Genomic DNA, 19,271 nt, shown 5'->3' with positions numbered 1-19,271 from the left:
GTGTGGGGAGGGAGTGGGGGGGTGTGGGGAGGGAGTGGGGGTGTGGAGAGTGAGTGGGGGGTGTGGAGAGAGAGTGGGGGGTGTGGGGAGGGAGGGAGTGGGGGGTGTGGGGAGTGAGTGGGGGGTGTGCGGAGAGAGTGGAGGGTGTGGGGAGGGAGTGAGGGGGGGTGTGGAGAGTGAGTGGGGGGTGTGGGGAGGGAGTGGGGGGTGTGGGGAGGGAGTGGGGGGTGTGGGGAGGGAGTGGGGGGTGTGGGGAGAGAGTGGGGGGTGTGGGGAGGGAGTGGGGGGGTGTGGAGAGTGAGTGGGGGTGTGGGGAGTGAGTGGGGGGTGTGGAGAGTGAGTGGGGGGTGTGGGGAGTGAGTGGGTGGTGTGGGGAGGGAGTGGGGGGTGTGGAGAGGGAGTGGGGGGTGTGGGGAGTGAGTGGGTGGTGTGGGGAGGGAGTGGGGGGTGTGGAGAGGGAGTGGGGGGTGTGGGGAGTGAGTGGGGGGTGTGGGGAGGGAGTGGGGGGTGTGGGGAGGGAGTGGGGGGTGAGTGGGGGGGGGGTGTGGGGAGTGAGTGGGGGGTGTGGGGAGTGAGTGGGGGGTGTGGGGGTGAGTGGGGGGTGTGGGGAGGAGTGGGGGGTGTGGGGAGGGAGTGGGGGTGTGGGGAGGGAGTGGGGGGGGGGGGTGTGAGTGGGGGGTGTGGGGAGTGAGTGGGGGGTGTGGGGAGTGAGTGGGAGAGGCAGGGGAGAGAGTGAGAAGATGGGGAGAGTGGTTGTGTGGATTTTCTCAAAACTATTTAACAATTGTTATTACACGCTTTTATTGAACTCACTGTCTGTTGTTGTCGTTGTTGTATCCTCAAATCTTGTAACTCAATTTTAACCCACTTCCCAATGTGGTATCGACTGCAAACTTGGTATACTTATGTCATACTGATGACAATACTATATTATATCATTAAAAACATCTATATTTTTAAACATTCTTTTTATATGTTATGTTTCGGCTTGGGTCTAATTGTCCACGCTCAACTGACGTTGTGGCAAGCTTCGGGGCGGCTTCCTGGAGTTGTGGAGTTCTTCCATTACTTGTACATTTCATAAAAGCGTGTTTTAAAAAAAGTTTTTTATTTATATTACTTATTTATCTTACCAGGTTTCAGTCTCTTTTTTTTTACAGACGCGGCCTGGCTATCACAAATGATAGCTCAACGAAGTGGGCTTTTATCATCGCGTAAGAAATAATAGCAGCCAAATAATGGAAATAATTTTAACGCCTGTTTCTGGAATCATATCTTTTTTTATATTACTGGAGGAATCCAATGAGCTATAATGCTCTTCTTCTTTGGTTCTTTCGGTAAAGTCACGTAGAATGAGAATAAAATAATAAATTTATAAAATAAAATAACACAATAAAATTCTCACGACGTTTCGGCCACAACACAAGCGGCCTTCATCAGGTGAAGGGACGAGACTGTCTGTAGGACAGCGCTGGAGTGAAAAAGCCAAGCTCAGACCGCGACCTTTAAGCTGTGTGAGAAGAAACAGAGCGCCTTGACAAAGGAATTAGCATAGAAATTAGCATTGAAATAGCTGAGTGATTAGCTTGTGACTGGTCACAGAAATGGCTATGTTAAAGTCAAAGCATACACATTCACAGAGGCACCTAGTACAAATCAAACAGGAGAATTTATCATTAAAATAACTGAGGGATTAGCTTGTGACTGGTTATAGAAATAGTTATGTTAAAGTCAAAGCCTACACATCTACAGAGGCACCTAGTACAAATCAAACAGGAGAATTTAGCATTGAAATAACTGAGTGATTAGCTTGTGACTGGTCACAGATATAGCTATGTTAAAGTCAAAGCCTACACATCTGAGCTATTAACAGTAACTGGGTATGCACTACAATATATAATGAATACTATATAGTAAACCAATAAAAAAACTAAAATATAAATTACCTTAATGTTATCAATAAACTATATATATTCTCCTATCAGCTAAGCTACCAACAATACGTCGTTATATATCACAATGCTATATGGCGAAAAAATGGGTGGATTCTTACCCTCAAACTTCAGCACCACGGATAGCTACGAGCCCCGTTCAGACGGACGAGTTCATCCGTGGTCGGAACGGGGGAGAGAGACAGACGTCGTGAGAATTTTATTGTGTTATTTTATTTTATCAATTTATTATTTTATTCTCATTCTACGTGACTTTACCGAAAGAACCAAAGAAGATGAATCCTTGCAGTCACAAAAGCTTTAAATCGAAATTTAACCGCCTCTACGGCGAGGGATTCCACACCACCTCAAGATCATTCAACAACTTCTGAGCTTGGCTGTGTTCGCTCCAGCGCTGTCCTCCAGACAGTCTCATCCCCTTCACCTGATGAAGGCCGCTTGTGTTGTGGCCGAAACGTCGTGAGAATTTTATTGTGTTATTTTATTTTATCAATGTATTATTTTATTATCATTCTACGTGGTGGTGACTTTACCGAAAGAACCAAAGAAGATGAATCCTTGCCGTCACGAAAGCTTTAAATCGAAATATAATGCTCTTTTTCACAGATGTCCCGTAGAGGCACGGGTTAATAACGTTACAACAAACAATACGAACGATGGCAGTGCAAAGTATAGAAAGTGTAAGCAGGTCGCTGAATGATAGTCAAGTGAAATGAAGTGTAAAAGTACATCAATTAAACGCCAAAGGGGCCGTCCGTAAATGACGGCACGTGATTTTGGACGAATTTTTTACCTCCCCATCGTCACACGTCGTCACAAAAAGTCAGACCCCCCCTCCCCCCTCAAATATGACGTCACAAAGCTCTGCCCCTCCCCCCCAAAAAAGAAACATGCTTCAAATCGCTTTAAACTATTGTCACATTGTAGTGCGTATTCAATGTGGCGCTGCACTCTGATGTTGTAGGAGGAAACATTAACTAAAAAAAGTCTATTTAATTAAGTAGAACGTGTTGTCTATATTTATTTAAAGTTGCGAATTTTGATGTGACGTCACATTTCTAACCCCCCTCCCCCCCCTTCGTCACACATCGTCACAAATGTCTGACCCCGCCCCCCCCAGGTGCGTGACGTCATTTATGGACGACCCCAAATGCAAGTTTGGGCAAAGCAGTAAAATAAAACAGTCCCAGACCACACCATGATGTTGTATATATGCCTTTTTTTCCAAAATTGATATTAATCATGATTTTTCCGATATTTTTTTTTTAATCACTCGCGGGGTCGCTGGGAGCACCACCCCCCCACCACACTTTTCGAGCAGCTGTCTTGTCAATCTCGCAGAGATAATGACACCCTCCCCTCCCACCAACGGAAAGGGTCAGTCATAAAGTAAAATAAAACACACACACACGCCCCCCACCGGAGGAAGGATAACAGACAGGTGTTTCGTTTTGGTTAACTAATACTACCCTCGACAAGGAGGTTTAGCCTAATTATCACAACTGCGTACATTAGCATAATCACACACATTCACATAAATAATGCAATAATCTCTCAAATTTGCATAATTTATGTGCATAATTACATACATTAACATAAATCGAATAATTATGCATTTTCATCAAATTTCAAGACCCGGCATATACAACAATGACCACACTCAATAGTCCCTCAATAAAATTGCAGATTAAAAGTTTAACTATCGGTAGACGGTATGGATCAAAGTTCCAAATGACATTTGTAAAATGTGGTCGCATCAAACACAATGGGGGACGCCATGTTGCGTAAGGAACGACATGGCGGCCATGTTGCGTGGGCATTAACAAGGCGGCCATGTTTGCAGGGGTGAACAACAAGGGGGCCATGTTGCGTGGGGAACATCGTGGTGGGCAATGTTTAATAGGGTTGTAATCCTGCAAGCTGATTGGCTGGTGCAGTTGGATGGTCCCCCTTGACATTTTAAAAAGAGCTGCACATCCATAAATGACGTCACGCGGTTTTGGCCGATTTTTTTTTACCCCCCCCTTTCCCCCCTCGTCACACGGCGTCACGTAAAGTCAGACCCCCCCCTCAAATATGACGTCACAAAGTTCCGCCCCCCATCACTGCACTTCGCATCATCAGTGGCAGCCTGAAGTCCCAACTCCACTGCCGCGACTATCCGGGAGTATCAACGAGACCGTGGAAAAATTCATCCCTGCTGCTGCTCCTCCGAGACATTAAAGGCACCCCCCCACACCCTCGGATCAAATCCAGGAAGCCTTCATGGAGATATCGCAGCTCCGCTCTGGCAGGCTGTCGAAAATAACTGGCACTCGATGGTCTGAATGGCGGGCAGCTATGAACACGGCAAACAAAAACATAATTGAGGACCCAAACGTGCAGAGACTGAGATTCTATCTCTCTCATGACGGATGTGGACAACATTGAACCCCGGCTTGGACGCAGCGCAGGTAGAGATATGCACGGCGGCGGTGTCGTAACACGTTGTTCCACAAATGGGAAAAATGAAAACGGACCTTACCATTCAACGATGGCATCTATAAGTGTTGCTCCCCCACCCCCCACCCGCTACCACCCACCCCAATCCATACGAAAGAAGAATCGCTTGTGCTACCCACCGTGCAAATTTGTTACTGTTTTAGCTGCCCAGCGCTCCACTCCATTGTTGGGAGGGCAGATGTCCTCCAAATGAATACCATGTGGTAAAAGATGTTAAATGCTCAGACATCATTTGTGCAAAATTGCATTCGCTCACATGACTCCACCACCCACTCATTCCCCTCTCAACCAACCACCCACACTCTCATGCGCCAACCCACCCACACACCAACTCACCATGCTACAGGTCACAATGCATCTCGGTCTGCTGCTTCACTTTTGAATTCTCTCCCCTCATCCCTTCACCATTCGTTACACACAAAGTGCTTGCCACAAATGAACCACAATACCTTGCTCACCTCTTCAAGGAACATAAACCATAATCACGCAAATTCCGGCCATCCTTGCAGCAGCTTTGGCTAGCCATCGAACAAAGACAATCGCCGCATTGTGCGTTTTCAGATGTTCTTCTGCGGCTGTCTGGAATGCTCTTCCTTCCGATAAAAGGAAGCTATTGAGCTATGTACTTTTAAATCTAGATTTAAAACTCATGTATTTAGAATTTATTTGTGTTTAGTTTGTTTTCCTTCCACGCAACCTCCGAATTAGCATGGTTGGCTATGTACGGTGCAAAATAATTTCAACATACATATATACCGAAGCTCTTGTTCCATTTAAGGAACGTGTCAACTGTTACAAATTTGAAAGTGCCGTTTGTAGCTGGCCTCCTGACGTTTTGGGTCTTTGAAGGGCAAACGTGTTAATATCACTGCATACATGTCCAGAGCACTGTAGGAAACCACATACAAATCAGTGTATTTGCTCAAACTTTTTTATAAAAAAAAGGCAATGGTCCTTAAATAAAACTAAAGGATTCGTAACGCCATGAGGATGCGCAATCGCTACACGCGTCTCTGCTCGGTCATCGCGCGTGACGTCAGTAAGCGATGAGGACGCAGCATCCCCGCATCACCTACACAAGTCTCCTACTCGTTCATCACTCATGACGGTCGTCAGCACGCAGTGAAAACGCGGCTTCACTGCGTCACCTCCACACGTCTTCACTCGTTCATCGCACGGGACAGTAAATCAGTAAGCCGTGAGGATGCAGCATTCCCGTGTCATCTACAAGCAATTTCCAATCGTTCACCGCGCACATTTGATGTGAAGACGCAGGTGCCACCTCCACGCGCCTCTGCTCGTTCACTGCATGTAACGTCAGTTGGCAAGCCGTGAGGATGCGGCGTCAGCATACTGTCTCTTGTCTCCCTGCCTGTCCCACTCCATGTCTCTCCCCGTGTCTTTCTTCGTAGTCCTCTGTCCATTTCTCTCCCGACTGTAATTCCGGTTTATCCCTCTCACCATCTCTCTCTCTCTTTCTGCTTGCCCCTCTTATTGTCTCTCTCCATGTCTCGCCCTGTGTCTCTCTCCCTACCATGATCCCTGTGCCTCTCACCATCTCTCTGTCTCTCACCATCTCTCTGTCGCTCACCATCTCTCTGTCGCTCACCATCTCTCTGTCGCTCACCATCTCTCTGTCGCTCACCATCTCTCTGTCGCTCACCATCTCTCTGTCGCTCACCATCTCTCTGTCCGCTCACCATCTCTCTGTCTCTCACCATCTCTCTGTCTCTCACCATCTCTCGGTCTCTCATCATGTCTCGGTCTCTCATCATCTCTCTGTCTCTCACCATCTCTCTGTCGCTCACCATCTCTCTGTCTCTCACCATCTCTCGGTCTCTCATCATGTCTCCTTCTCTCCCACTCACCGTCTCTCTGTCTATCCCTCTCATCGCTCTGTCTCGCACCATCCCTCTGCCTCTCCGTCTCACCATCTCTCTGCCTCTCCCTCTCACCTCTCTGTCTGTCACTGTCTCTCTGTCTCTGCCTCTCACCTCTCTCCGTCTCACCATCTCTCAGTCTCTCCTCGCATCGTCCCTCTGTCTTTCCCTCGCACCCTCTCTATCCCTCTCACCGTAACTTTGTCTCTCCCTTCACCACCTGTCTCCCTCTCGCCTTCACTCCCTTTCTCCATCTTCACTCTCCTCTCCACAGCGCCCTCCCTATCCCTCTTGTTGCTCCCCTGTGTCCCTGCCCGTCCCTATGTCCATCCCTGTCGCCCTCCCCGTGCCTCTCCCCGCGTCTCCCCATGGCTGCTTTTTCGTATCCGGGGTCCGACTTCTCAATTTTCACATGGACAGAGGGAGGTTTGATTTCAAGGACCTCCTCCTCTTCTTGCTCCTCCTCCTCCTCCTGCTCATCTGCCCCGTGTCTTCTTGTCTTTCTTCTTTAGTTTCTTATCCTTCTTCCTCTTCTTCTTCTGCTTCTTCTCGTGGGATCCGTCTCCTACAGGGCCACAAGTTCACCCCACATGCTGTTGGTGATTGCTTTACCGGCGCACCCCAAGGAGAAAGTTCTCCAATCACCGTGCATATGTGCCAGCGATGACGCGCAGATGGGTTCACACATCCATGTTTCCACATCGCTCTGCCTCTACTCTAAGTGTCCAGTTCTCTCCCCATATCACTCTCCCCGTGTCTCTCTCCTGTGTCTCTCTCTCCCCCGTGTCTCTCTCTCCCCCCGTGTCTCTCTCTCCCCCCGTGTCTATCTCTCCCCCCGTGTCCTCTCTCTCCCCCCGTGTCTCTCTCTCCCCCCGTGTCTATCTCTCCCCCCGTGTCTATCTCTCCCCCCGTGTCTCTCTCCCCCCCGTGTCTCTCTCTCCCCCCGTGTCTCTCTCTCTCCCGTGTCTCTCTCTCTCTCTCCCGTGTTTCTCTCTCTCCCGTGTCTCTCTTTCTCTCTCCCGTCTCTCTCTCTTTCTCTCTCCCGTGTCTCTCTTTCTCTCTCCCCCGTGTCTCTCTCTCCCCCATGTCTCTCTCTCCCCGTGTCTCTCTCTCTCTCCCCCGTGTCTCTCTCTCTCTCCCCCGTGTCTCTCTCTCTCCCCCGTGTGTCTCTCTCTCTCTCCCCCCGAGTCTCTCTCTCTTCCGTGTCTCTCTGCCCTGTGTCTCTCTCTCCTCGTCTCTCCCCAAGTGTCTCTGTCTCTCCACCCTCGTGTCTCTCCCCGTGTGTCTCTCCCCCATGTCTCTCATTATACCCCGCCCCATGTCTTTCTCTTCCCCGTGTCTCTCTCATCTGTGTTTCTCTCCTCCCATGTTGCTCTCGCTCCCCGTGAATCTCTCTCCCCCGTGTCTCTCTCTCTCCCCCGTGTCTCTCTCTCCCCCGTGTCTCTCTCTCCCCCGTGTCTCTCTCTCCCCCGTGTCTCTCTCTCCCCCGTGTCTCTCTCTCCCTCGTGTCTCTCTCTCCCCCGTGTCTCTCTCCCCCGTGTCTCTCTCCCCCGTGTCTCTCTCCCCCGTGTCTCTCTCTCCCCCGTGTCTCTCTCCCCATGTATCTCTCTCCCCCGTGTCTTTCTCTCCATGTCTCTCTCTTCCCCCGTGTCTCTCTCATCTGTGTCTCTCCCCTCCCATGTTGCTCTCGCTCCCCGTGTCTCTCTCTCCTCCGTGTCTCTCTCTCCCCCGTGTCTCTCTCTCCCCCATGTCTCTCTCTCCCCCGTGTCTCTCTCTCCCCCGTGTCTCTCTCTCCCCCGTGTCTCTCTCTCTCCCGTGTCTCTCTCTCTCCCGTGTCTCTCTCCCCCGTGTCTCTCTCCCCCGTGTCCCTCTTTCCCCCGTGTCTCTCTCCCCCGTATCTCTCGCCCCCGTGTCTTTCTCTCCCCCGTGTCTCTCTCTCCCCCGTGTCTCTCTCTCCTCAGTGTCTCTCTCTCCGCCATGTCTCTCTTGCCCCATGTCTCACCGTGCTTGCGTTTCCTCCGAGGCGATTCGTCAGTGTCACTGCGCGACCTGGACGATCCCCCGGGGCAAGGGGTCTCGCTGGGGGTCTCACTGGGGTCTCGCTGGGGGTAGTGGCGGTAGGGGTGGGAACCAGGGGCCCACAGCCGTGCTCGCGCAGGGCCCGGGTGACTGGATCGGTGTCCGTGTGGTCCTTGGGGACGCGGTACTCTGAGACGTGGTCCACGCGCAGCGTGCGGCCCTTGATCTGCCGCGCGTATTCACACATGCGCACACAAGCATACACACACGTAAATAAACACAACTGCCATTCGCCACTAAGTGGCGATGACGTCACCCCGGCACCTGTGCCAAGCACAGGTTAAGGCCACGTGAAGTGTCGAACGCCCGCTGGCAGGTCACGGGGCAGACCCAGGTGCCATGGGTCGACTGACTGAGGTGACTGGCCGATGCACCACCTGTGCCCCCTACTGTGCCAACTTGCTGTGTTTTAGTTGCCCGGTGCTCCGCTCGTTGTTGCGAGCGTCACTCCTCTGTCCTCCATTGTTGCTGGAGGGTGACTGCCTCCAACTGCCCAGTAGCGTCCTTCACGAGCCTCCTCCACAGAGGCCGATCTTGACACCGCTGGTCTTCGGCAAGTCCACTCAGCTCCACATCCTCTTGGACCACATCACTCCCATCTCTTCTCTCTATCCGGCCGAACAAAGGCTGTTTAGTCATGCGGTGGCTGGACATGCGGGCTACGTGACCCAGCCAATGCAGCCTTGCCTGCCGGAGGAACTCACCGATGGGACTTTGTCCAGGTCTTAAGGATTTGCAAGCTCCTCACACAATCCGGCCTGGTTAAACCCACGATAGATCGTAGGCAGGCCAGCCTAAATGTTTCTAACCAGCGAAGATGTCCCAATAGGAGGGTCCACGTTTCCCAAGCGTAGAGAAGGGAGGGAATAACTGTGGCCATGAAGACCCGAAGCGACAAGACCAGGTAGCTTGCACACAGTATTACGCAGCCGATGAAAAGATCATGCATCTCGACTGATTCAGTGAAACCTCTGCTATCAAACCGGAACCATTCATGAGCACACTGCCCATGCATGGGAAACGCTCCACTATCTCCACAACTGCTCCATCACCAAAGGAAAGCTGAGGGGGTGGAGTGTTCGATGGTACAAAATACCCAGGCAGGTGCTTAGATTTTGTCGGACTGATGGTAAGACCTCACCTCTTTGTGGCACATTCCAGGTTCAGCACCAGTGCCTCCAAATCCTCCTCCGTTTGAGCAGCAATCACCAGATCATCAGCATACATGGCATGATTGACCAAAAGGGAGCCATTCTTCAACCGCACATGGGCATTGATCAGCCTCCCATTGCATTTGTACCAGATGGATATTCCTCCGGTACAGCCATAGAAAGCTTCTCGAACTATGTGGTCAAATTTTGATTTAAAGCTTTCGTGACTGCAGAGATTCATATTCTTGGTTCTTTCGGTAAAGTCACGTAGAAGGGAAACAATAAAATAATCAAAATATAAAACAATAAAATTCTCACGACGTTTCGACTGCAACACAAGCAATCATCATCAGGTGTGAAAACCACAGCAAGAAAATTGATTTTGTTTCCCTTCTACGTGACTTTACCGAAAGGTCCAAGAATATGTGGTCAAAGATGATGTTAAATAATGTGGGAGCTAGAGAACATCCCTGTCGCACCGCTAGGTGAACAGGGAATGGCTCAGACTTCTGGCAACGTAGCTTTACCCGGGTCTGCTCACCATCATGAAGGCCCTGAATGATTCTGAGCAGACAGTCAGGGACTCCAAAAGCATGAAAAAATGCGCACAGCCCAGGCCTGTTGATGGTATCATCGGCCTTGACCAGGCCAATAAAGCAAAGATGTCGGTCTTGTTGGAATTCCCTACGCCTCTGCTGTCGCAGACAGAGAATATGGCATCCGTGCAGGACCACCCTGGTCTGAAACAACATTGGGACTCCACAAGCCTCTCCTCAGCGTGCCTGGCAAGACGATATTGAATAATCCTTGCCAGGACCTTTCCCGGCACAGTAGTTGTTACAATCTGTGCAGTCCCCCCCCCACATCCTTCCAATCCTGCGGAACCCGTCCTGTGGTCCAGACAGTTGTGATGATTTCATGTAGGGCAGTTTGCGCACAAATGCAACCCTCCATCAGAATTTTGCTTGGGAGATCGTCTCTGCCCGGCGCTTTTTCTGGTGTCAGATCGCCCCTCGCACATCCTCCACAGATGGCATCTCAGCCAACCATTCAGAAGGGGTGTCTACTTCTGGCAATATTTGAGGCACGGCAGCCCTCAAATATTTACAGGCCCACTCCTGTCCAGTAGACAATGGGAGTGGGTCTGTCGTTTTCTCTCAACCAGCCGGAACACCTGCTCCTTCAGCCAGGGTCTCTGGGGAGGTCTGGACTGCATACTCAATGCAGTCGTTGCAGCTGCATGAGCCAGTCCTGAATTTTACCCATTTCCCCTCAGCATCAGGAGGGGGGGCATGATGCTAACCCCAGCTGCAAGCGATGTTGAAACGCCTGCTTGCAACTATCCTCAGCTAGCTGAGGCCAGGCCACTGTGGGTTTGAATGGAGTCCTATATGGACACCCACCACCGGAGTGGAATAATGCCAGGCACATCTTACAGATGACAAGTCGATGGTCAGTAGGCAGATCAGCTCCATGGTCGTTCCTGGTGTCAAGGACATTGGCTCACATCCGCTGGTGCACAATTATATAGCTCAGCAGATGTTCTTGCTTGGACCCGGCATGCATCCATGATGTTGTGTGGATGCACTGATGCTGAAACAGCGTGTTTGTAAATACAAGCCCATGGGCTGCAGAAAAGTCTCGCAGCCTCCTACTGTTGTTATTGAGCCGATCTGGCCCATGCCTTCCAATCACTCCAGACCAGATGCCAGCATCATGACCCACTCGGGCATTAAAGTCACCCAACAAGATGACTCTATCCCGAGGGGCCACTTTAGCTGGCACCTGTGACAGGAGGTCATTGAAGACTCATCGGCTTTGCCTGCATCCCTTCACTGATGTTCATCTTCGGTGGGGGCATAAGTAACCACGACCACCACTCCTCGCCTCTGGTTCATGGGAAGGTGAGCCCAAAGTAGCCTGGGGGTTATAGCTTCCCACACCTTACCGCCATGCTCCCACGCCCCATTAATTGCTTTGTTCAGAAGAAAAGCTACTCCCTGTTGTTTGGCAGTCTCCTGCCCTGAGTAGAAGACTGTCCACCCCTCATGATGACTGGAGCCAGAACCAGTTTACCGGACCTCCTGTATTCCACAAAGGTCCAGGCGGTACCGGTCCATCTCCCGACAAATGAGTGGCAGCCTCTCCTCCGCAACGGGAGTCCGAACATTCCACGTGGTTTGGCCATAAGGCGCCATGAACGCCTGCCCCATTGTCTCTAGCACGGGCTTATTTGGTGTTTCCACCGTGGTGCTTAGTCGAAAAAAGTGCCAGGCGGAGGGGTTACCAGCCCCTCGCATGCACCGATCTATCTACATCCCCCACTCACACCAACATGGCCCGCATACACACATAGCCTGCACCACACACACACACTCAACCTGCACCACATGCACAGCCTCTACCACACGCACACCATCTGCACTGTACACAGTGTAGTGCACTACACACTATGCTATTCAAGCCACAATGCACCATAGACTACACACACACATGCTACAGTACACCCCCGCTACAGTAAACCCCACGCTACAGTACACCACACTATTTGTAAACATACACAGAAGAACACACACACAGATACACAAACACACAGAAACGAGGACAAAGATAATCTGAACCGGTGCTGGGCCTCTAGGTCGATTCGGCCTCAAATGTGTACCTGGTGCAGTGTGTAAACATCTCCACTGGGGAGACAAAGGTGGCCGGGCGTGGTGCAGGCCAACCCACCCTCTCGTGTGCCATGCCGGCCTTCATAGGTGCTACTCGCTAACAGCACTTGCCCCAACAGTATGTTAAGGCTAAACGGGGTGATCTTTGTCTCTGTGATTGAGTGTGAGTAGGTGAGTCAAGTTTATGAATGGGTGGGTGAGTTAAATGTATGAGTGGGTGGGTGAGTTAGGTGTATGAGTGGGTGGGTCAGTGAGTGAGTGGGTTAAGTGCGAGGGTGTGTGTGGGAGTGTATGAGTATCTGAGTAGTAGTGCGAGTAGTGTGGGCGAGTGAATTACTGTGTGGATGGTTGAGCGAACAATTCAATGGGTGTGTGTGTATGAGCCAGTGGGTGAATGCGTGATTGCGTTGAGCACGGTGCTTCAAATAACAAAAACACACGCACGCAAATGCACAACAAAACGAACGCAACCAGACACAGAAACAATCGAGCCATGTCACAAAAATGCAACGATCATCACCACCACTGACACCACCACCGTACCTTGATGCCGTTGAAGTTATCCACTGCTAGATTGGTGCTGCGCTGATCCTCATAGCAGATGAAGGCGAAGCCCTTGGACTTCCCCGTGGCCTTGTCCCTCACTAGGTTCAGGTTCACCACCTCCCCGTACCTGAGTCGCACAGCAGCAGAATCAGCGGCGTCATTACAAACAGCATCGGCCTCAAAAGCATAAACTATTAAACTATAAAAACGAAACTGCTTTTTTATTTATTTTACCAGGTAAAGGCCCACCGAGCTGCATAGCTCTTTGACAGCGATGACGTTGAAGATAAATTTTGATTTAAAGCTTTCGTGACTGCAGTAATTCATATTCTTAGTTTTTTCGGTAAGTTTGAGTTATGGTCGAAACGTCGTGATAATTTTTTATTGTTTTATATATTTTATTATTTTGTTGTTTCCCTTCAACGTGACTTTACCGAAAAAACTAAGAATACGTTGAAGATAGTTCAACGAAGTGGGCTTATCATCATCATCATCATGTGGACATTTGAATCAATTGGCGGGACCCCGGGGGTCCCGCAAAAATCGGGTCAATAATAATAATTATTATTTTTTTCAGTCCGCCCACTCGTGGTCCCGACAGCAACGCGCCGCCCGCCCAGACTCGCGCCAGCAAGCGCCACCAGCAGGCGGCGATCGACACGACGGGCGCCACCCCCCACCGGCCAAACGCGAGCCCCGGGGGGCGTCCGCCGCGGTCGCGCGCGGCGACGACGAGGCCCTCCGGTCAGCCGTCGATCTTCAGCTCCTTTGCCAAGGGCGAGCCCGCCCCCCCCCCCCCCCCCCCCCAGGCAGTGAATTTAACGCGTTTATGTAATTTTTCAACTTTTTACGAAACTTAGTGCCCCCAAATAGCTCTCGACGAGGCCAATCGATTTGACGCTAGTTTTGTTGTCGGTAAGGCAGCAAGACTCGTGTCGCTACGCGGGTTTTCCCACCCCGGGGCAGTGATGGGACCCCGGGGTACCGCCAATTGCTTCATTTATCGCAGTAGCCGCAGACTCTAAACATGTGACCCTTGATTCTAAATGGTGAGGGGAAGACACCAAAAGACCCGGAAAAAAAATCCAAGTGACCACGGGGAGAGAGAGAGACACACACAGATAACAAATATATACAGGCGCCAAGGTCGGGATTGAACCCACGACCTCCTGCATACCAGGCGAGGTAGTTAACATCGTCTAGCCACCGCAGTACCCCCGGAGCCAATACAAACAGCAAAGGCATCAGCAGTACCAGAATCATAATCATCAGCAACATCATCTGCATAATCATTCGCACTGTACGTAACCAACCGTGTTAATTGGAGGTGCAGGGGTAGGACAACAAACTAAACACAAAAAGCAGTTCTCAGGAAATGAGTTTTTTTAATGTAGTATAGTGGTGCAGTGTATAGTAGGGCAGTGTGTAACAGTGTCGTATGTAGTGTATATAGTAGTATGTTGAACTTCTTTAGCACCGTACGTAGCAAACCGTGCGGATCTACCGGACGTTTTTTTTAAAGAGCTTTATAGCTCATCGGATTCCTCCAGAATGAATATTCTCACTGTGAGAAGATGCAGATGTCGTCACGCTACACCAGTGGCTGTTAACATTTACCGCAGCCTTGCGCTCCTTTGGTTCTTAATCATAAAAAATAAATAACAACATTAACAAGTACACCGGGGGTTCGATGAAACAAATCTGAAACTTTCTTGATTTGAAGCTCTCGTGACTGCAGGAATCCACACTCTTTGCTTCTTTCGGTAAAGTCACGAGGGTAGACAAATAAAATAAATCACGACGTTTCGGGCGCGACACAAGCGTCCGTCATCGGGTGGGAAATCACGCTTTCACCACCTGATGACGTGACTTCACTGAAAGAACTGTAGAGTAATGGAAATCTGTAACTTCACCCTCTCGCACGCGCCTCCAGAAAGGGAATTATATCGCACCCCAAAGGCGGGTGCCTGATGCACCACTGCTGTGCTGTGCGGTGCCTGTCCGTCTCTCACTGCGAGAAGATGCAGATGATGTCGCCCTCCGAGAGCTCGTACGGGAGCCCCCCGACGAAGACCCAGGCGCTGCCGCGGTAGTCGGCGTGCCACGACGCCGCCTCGCTCACGCCCTGCGCCGCCTCGCGCGCGTTCATCGCGTTCACCCGGCGCACCTGGGTTAACGGGCTGGGGCGGTGGGGGTCACGGGAGGGGTCACGGAGGGGTCACGGGGAGGGGGGTCACGGGAGGGGGGTCACGGGGGGGTCACGGGGGGGTGGTCACGGGAGGGGGGTCACGGGGAGGGGGTGATGGGGGAGAGAGAGACACGGGGGTGGTAGAGATACGGGGGGAGAGGTGGAGGGAGACACGGGGGGGGGGAGACACGGGGAGGGGGGAGACACGGGGGGGGGGAGACACGGGGAGGGGGGAGACACGGGGGGGGGAGACACGGGGGGGGGGAGACACGGGGGGGGGGAAACACGGGGGGGGGGGACACGGGGGGGGGAGACACGGGGAGGGGGGAGACACGGGGGGGGGGGGAGACACGGGGGGGGGGGAAACACGGGGGGGGGGGACACGGGGGGGGAGACACGGGAGGGGGGGACACGGGGGGGGGAGACACGGGGGGGGGGAAACACGGGGGGGGGGGACACGGGGGGGGGAGACACGGGGAGGGGGGAGACACGGGGGGGGGGGGAGACACGGGGGGGGGGGAGACACGGGGGGGGGGGAAACACGGGGGGGGGGGACACGGGGGGGGAGACACGGGAGGGGGGGACACGGGGGGGGGAGACACGGGGAGGGGGGAGACACGGGGGGGGGGAGACACGGGGGGGGGGGAAACACGGGGGGGGGGGGGACACGGGGGGGGAGACACGGGAGGGGGGGACACGGGGGGGGGGGACACGGGGGGGGGAGACACGGGGAGGGGGGAGACACGGGGGGGGGGGGGGAGACACGGGGGGGGGGAAACACGGGGGGGGGGGGACACGGGGGGGGAGACACGGGAGGGGGGGACACGGGGGGGGGGGACACGGGGGGGGGAGACACGGGGGGGGGAGCCATGGGGGGGGGAGTCACGGGGGGGGGGGACACGGGGGGGGGGGGAGACACGGGGGGGGGAGACACGGGGGGGGAGACACGGGGGGGGGGGCACGGGGGGGGGAGACACGGGGGGGGGAGATACGGGGGGGGGGACACGGGGGGGGAGACACGGGAGGGGGGGACACGGGGGGGGGGACGGGGGGGGAGCCATGGGGGGGTGGGGAGACACGGGGGGGCGGACAGTGGAAGGGTGTGAGAGGTGAGGCGTAGAGAGCAGCCGGAGGTGAGGGTGAGGGGTGGCGGAGAGAGGTGAGGGGTGGTGAGGGTGAGGGCTGGCGGAGAGAGGAGGTGAGGGCTGGCGGAGAGAGGAGGTGAGGGTGAGGGGTGGCGGAGAGAGGAGGTGAGGGTGAGGGGTGGCGGAGAGAGGAGGTGAGGGTGAGAGGTGGCGGAGAGAGGTGAGGGTGAGGGGTGGCGGAGAGAGCAAAGAGGTGAGGGTGAGAGGAGAGGGCGGTGAGGACGAGGGTGAGAGGGCAGAGGAGGCGAGTGAAGAGAGGTGACGATGTGAGGGTTGAGAGAGCAGAGGAGGCGAGTGAAGAGGTGAGAGCAGGCAGAAGAGGTGAGAGCAGGCAGAGAGGAGATGCAGCAGCAGCAGCGGCTCTAGAGCGCGCAGCCTGCGACGCTAGGCCTTAGGGCTCGCGTAGGCGTCTGGAGATCAAAACCACACGGAGGCCTCGGCGATGGACAGTCTATGCGACAACATTAAAGCTTATTACTATTGCTACTCCTGTGCTGTGTCGTTGTGGGAATCTCTGCACTTTGTAAAACTCACTTCATGGTGGCGGACGGGACAGACAAGAAAAATAAAAAAAATAAAGCATCGATTAAACGACTCCTCGTCAACGATTCACTGCCGGCGATTCCCGTGCTGAGAATGGAAGTCGTGAATCGATTCTTAATTTTAAAGCATGCGCTGACATTGATTGGTTCGATTATCACCCGTGACCGCGTCGCATTGAAGTCAACAGGGATAATCGGCGCCTTCGATTCCACAACTGAAGGAATCACTACGACTCGATCTTCTAATGGCTGATGTAGTCAATTGTGTAGTGTATAGTGCAGTGTGTAGTAGTGCAGTGTATAGTGTAGTGTATAGTAGTGTATAGTTCAGTGTATAGTGTAGTGTATAACAGTGCAGTGTATAGTAGTTCAGTGTGTAGTGTAGTGTTTAACAGTGCAGTGTAGTTTATAACAGTGCAGTGTATAGTAGTGATGTGTAGAGTAGTGTAGTGTATAGTGTAGTGTATAGTGTAGTGTATAACAGTGCAGTGTATAGTGTAGTGTATAGTAGTGCAGTGTATAGTGTAGTGTATAGTAGTGTATAGTTCAGTGTATAGTGTAGTGTTTAACAGTGCAGTGTAGTTTATAACAGTGCAGTGTATAGTAGTGATGTGTAGAGTAGTGTAGTGTATAGTGTAGTGTATAGTGTAGTGTATAGTGTAGTGTATAGTGTAGTGTATAACAGTGCAGTGTATAGTAGTGATGTGTATAACAGTGCAGTGTATAGTGTAGTGTATAGTAGTGCAGTGTGTAGTATAGTGTATAGTTCAGTGTATAGTGTAGTGTTTAACAGTGCAGTGTATAGTAGTGATGTGTAGAGTCGTGTAGTGTATAGTGTAGTGTATAGTGTAGTGTACAACAGTGCAGTGTATAGTGTAGTGTATAGTAGTGCAGTGTATAGTGTAGTGTATAGTAGTGTATAGTTCAGTGTATAGTGTAGTGTTTAACAGTATATAGTGTAGTGTATAACAGTGCAGTGTATAGTGTAGTGTATAGAAGTGCAGTGTATAGTGTAGTGTAGAGTAGTGTATAGTAGTGTAGAGTAGTGTATAGCAGTTCAGTGTCTAGTGTAGTGTATAGTAATGTATAGTGTATAGAATGTGTAGTGTATAGTAGTGTATAGTAGTTCAGTGTGTAGTGTAGTGTATAGTAATGTATAGTGTATATAAAGTGCAGTGTATAGTAGTGTATAGTAGTTCAGTGTGTAGTGTAGTGTATAGTAATGTATAGTGTATAGAAAGTGTAGTGTATAGTAGTGTATAGCATAGTGTATATCTTAATTTGAAGCTTTCGTGACTGCAGGAATCCATACTCTTTGGTTCTTTCGGTAAAGTCAGGTAGATAGATAAATAAATAATAATATCACGACGTTTCGATCGCAACAAAAAACTGTCGTCCTCAGGCGGAATGAAATAACCCAGCAGTGGAACTGCTGAACCAGAAAGAAACACAGCGAGAGAGCTGTTACAACAAGAGGTTATATATGTGTAGAGGTGTTAACTACACGCTGTTGCGTAACCTGCATTGCCACCAGGGCAGTGCAGCGTTACCCCTGGGTACAACGGTTGGGGTCAGTCGAGGTGAAACGGATCGTGGCCAGGGTTTGGTGCGAACCAATCAGACGGTTCCACGTGGGAATGTATGATTGGTTCTACCTGGCCACGAAGGGGTATAAGACGGGTGACCCAACGGACCTCGGGGAGTTCTCTCCCTGCACGAAGATAGAAGACTGGGCTGAAGCCTAGCTAGGACCCTGGACCAGCCTTTCAGCCCTTCTAAGGGCTAAGGCTCGGCATACCCAGTGGTCAGGACCCACCGGGCCAGCGGTGGGTCAGATAGCCTCCCCTAGGTCCTAGCCGGAGGACTAGGATAGCGGTAGACGTGTGAGTCCCGCCAAGTCCGGAGGTTGTACCTCCTTAGGTATCAAGGAGGTTAGCGGTAGACGTGTGAGACCCGCCAGGTCCGGAGGCTGTACCTCCCTAGGGTATCAGGTGAGGGGACCGAATATCCCTCTGTGTGTGTTAAGCGTTGTATAAGGAAATAATACAATGAACAGAGTGTGCCTCCTAAAGAAGTCTGCTCGTCTGTACAACACTATATATGTGGCGAAGGGCAAGCAGGCGGGGTCTGAGCTGGGAAGGAATTTTATCCCCGCACACAAGCACGTCAGTTGTGTTAATGGGGGACATTTAAGGAGAGAGATTAGCATGAAATGAGCTTCCGTTGCCGCATAAAAGTATTGTCCCCGCATATGCGCACAACAGCAGTGTTAATGGGAGATTAGCACTATGTTGATGGGAGAGATTTGGCAGAGAGATTAGGGGGATTAGCAAGTTAATGTCATGTCTATGGGTAACACAAGCTGCGGCGCTGCCAACTGCGCTGTGAGAGGCAAGCGCGTCAACGCAAGAGGACCACCGCAACGGTGGTCGCGCCAGTGAGACACACAGCCCATCACACAGCCAGAACCATCGATACACCGAGGCTAAGAGAGCAGAGGTGGCCATGTTAGTGAGACCCCAGCCCGTTAATGCAGAGGCACCCAACAGGGCAATGCAACTCAGAGAGTTGGAGATAGCCAAACGGCAGGGAAGAATGGATGCAACCACAGCAA

The 19,271-nt window shown here is 51.9% G+C and overlaps 1 protein-coding gene and 1 pseudogene across 1 annotated transcript; both read right to left on the bottom strand.

The window, feature by feature from the left end:
- Positions 1-5,367: 5,367 nt before the first annotated feature.
- LOC142907508 (uncharacterized) lies at positions 5,368-6,704 on the bottom strand (annotated as a pseudogene).
- Positions 6,516-16,764, bottom strand: RBMX2 (RNA binding motif protein X-linked 2). The gene is made up of 6 exons (XM_076057093.1): positions 16,650-16,764; positions 14,795-14,962; positions 12,780-12,909; positions 8,337-8,579; positions 7,045-7,051; positions 6,516-6,899 (listed from the first exon to the last, which is right to left on the bottom strand). The coding sequence occupies exons 1-6, from the start codon at positions 16,652-16,654 to the stop codon at positions 6,811-6,813; spliced, it is 642 nt and encodes a 213-aa protein (XP_075913208.1). The 5' UTR covers positions 16,655-16,764; the 3' UTR covers positions 6,516-6,810.
- Positions 16,765-19,271: the final 2,507 nt, after the last annotated feature.

This window comes from Petromyzon marinus, chromosome 79 (assembly GCF_048934315.1).
Source record: "Petromyzon marinus isolate PM22_M1 ecotype Great Lakes invasive population chromosome 79, UKy_Petmar_22M1.pri1.0, whole genome shotgun sequence".
Taxonomy (NCBI): domain Eukaryota; kingdom Metazoa; phylum Chordata; class Hyperoartia; order Petromyzontiformes; family Petromyzontidae; genus Petromyzon; species Petromyzon marinus.
Note: the sequence above shows the minus strand (reverse complement) of the source record. Positions and strands in the feature narration are given on the sequence as shown.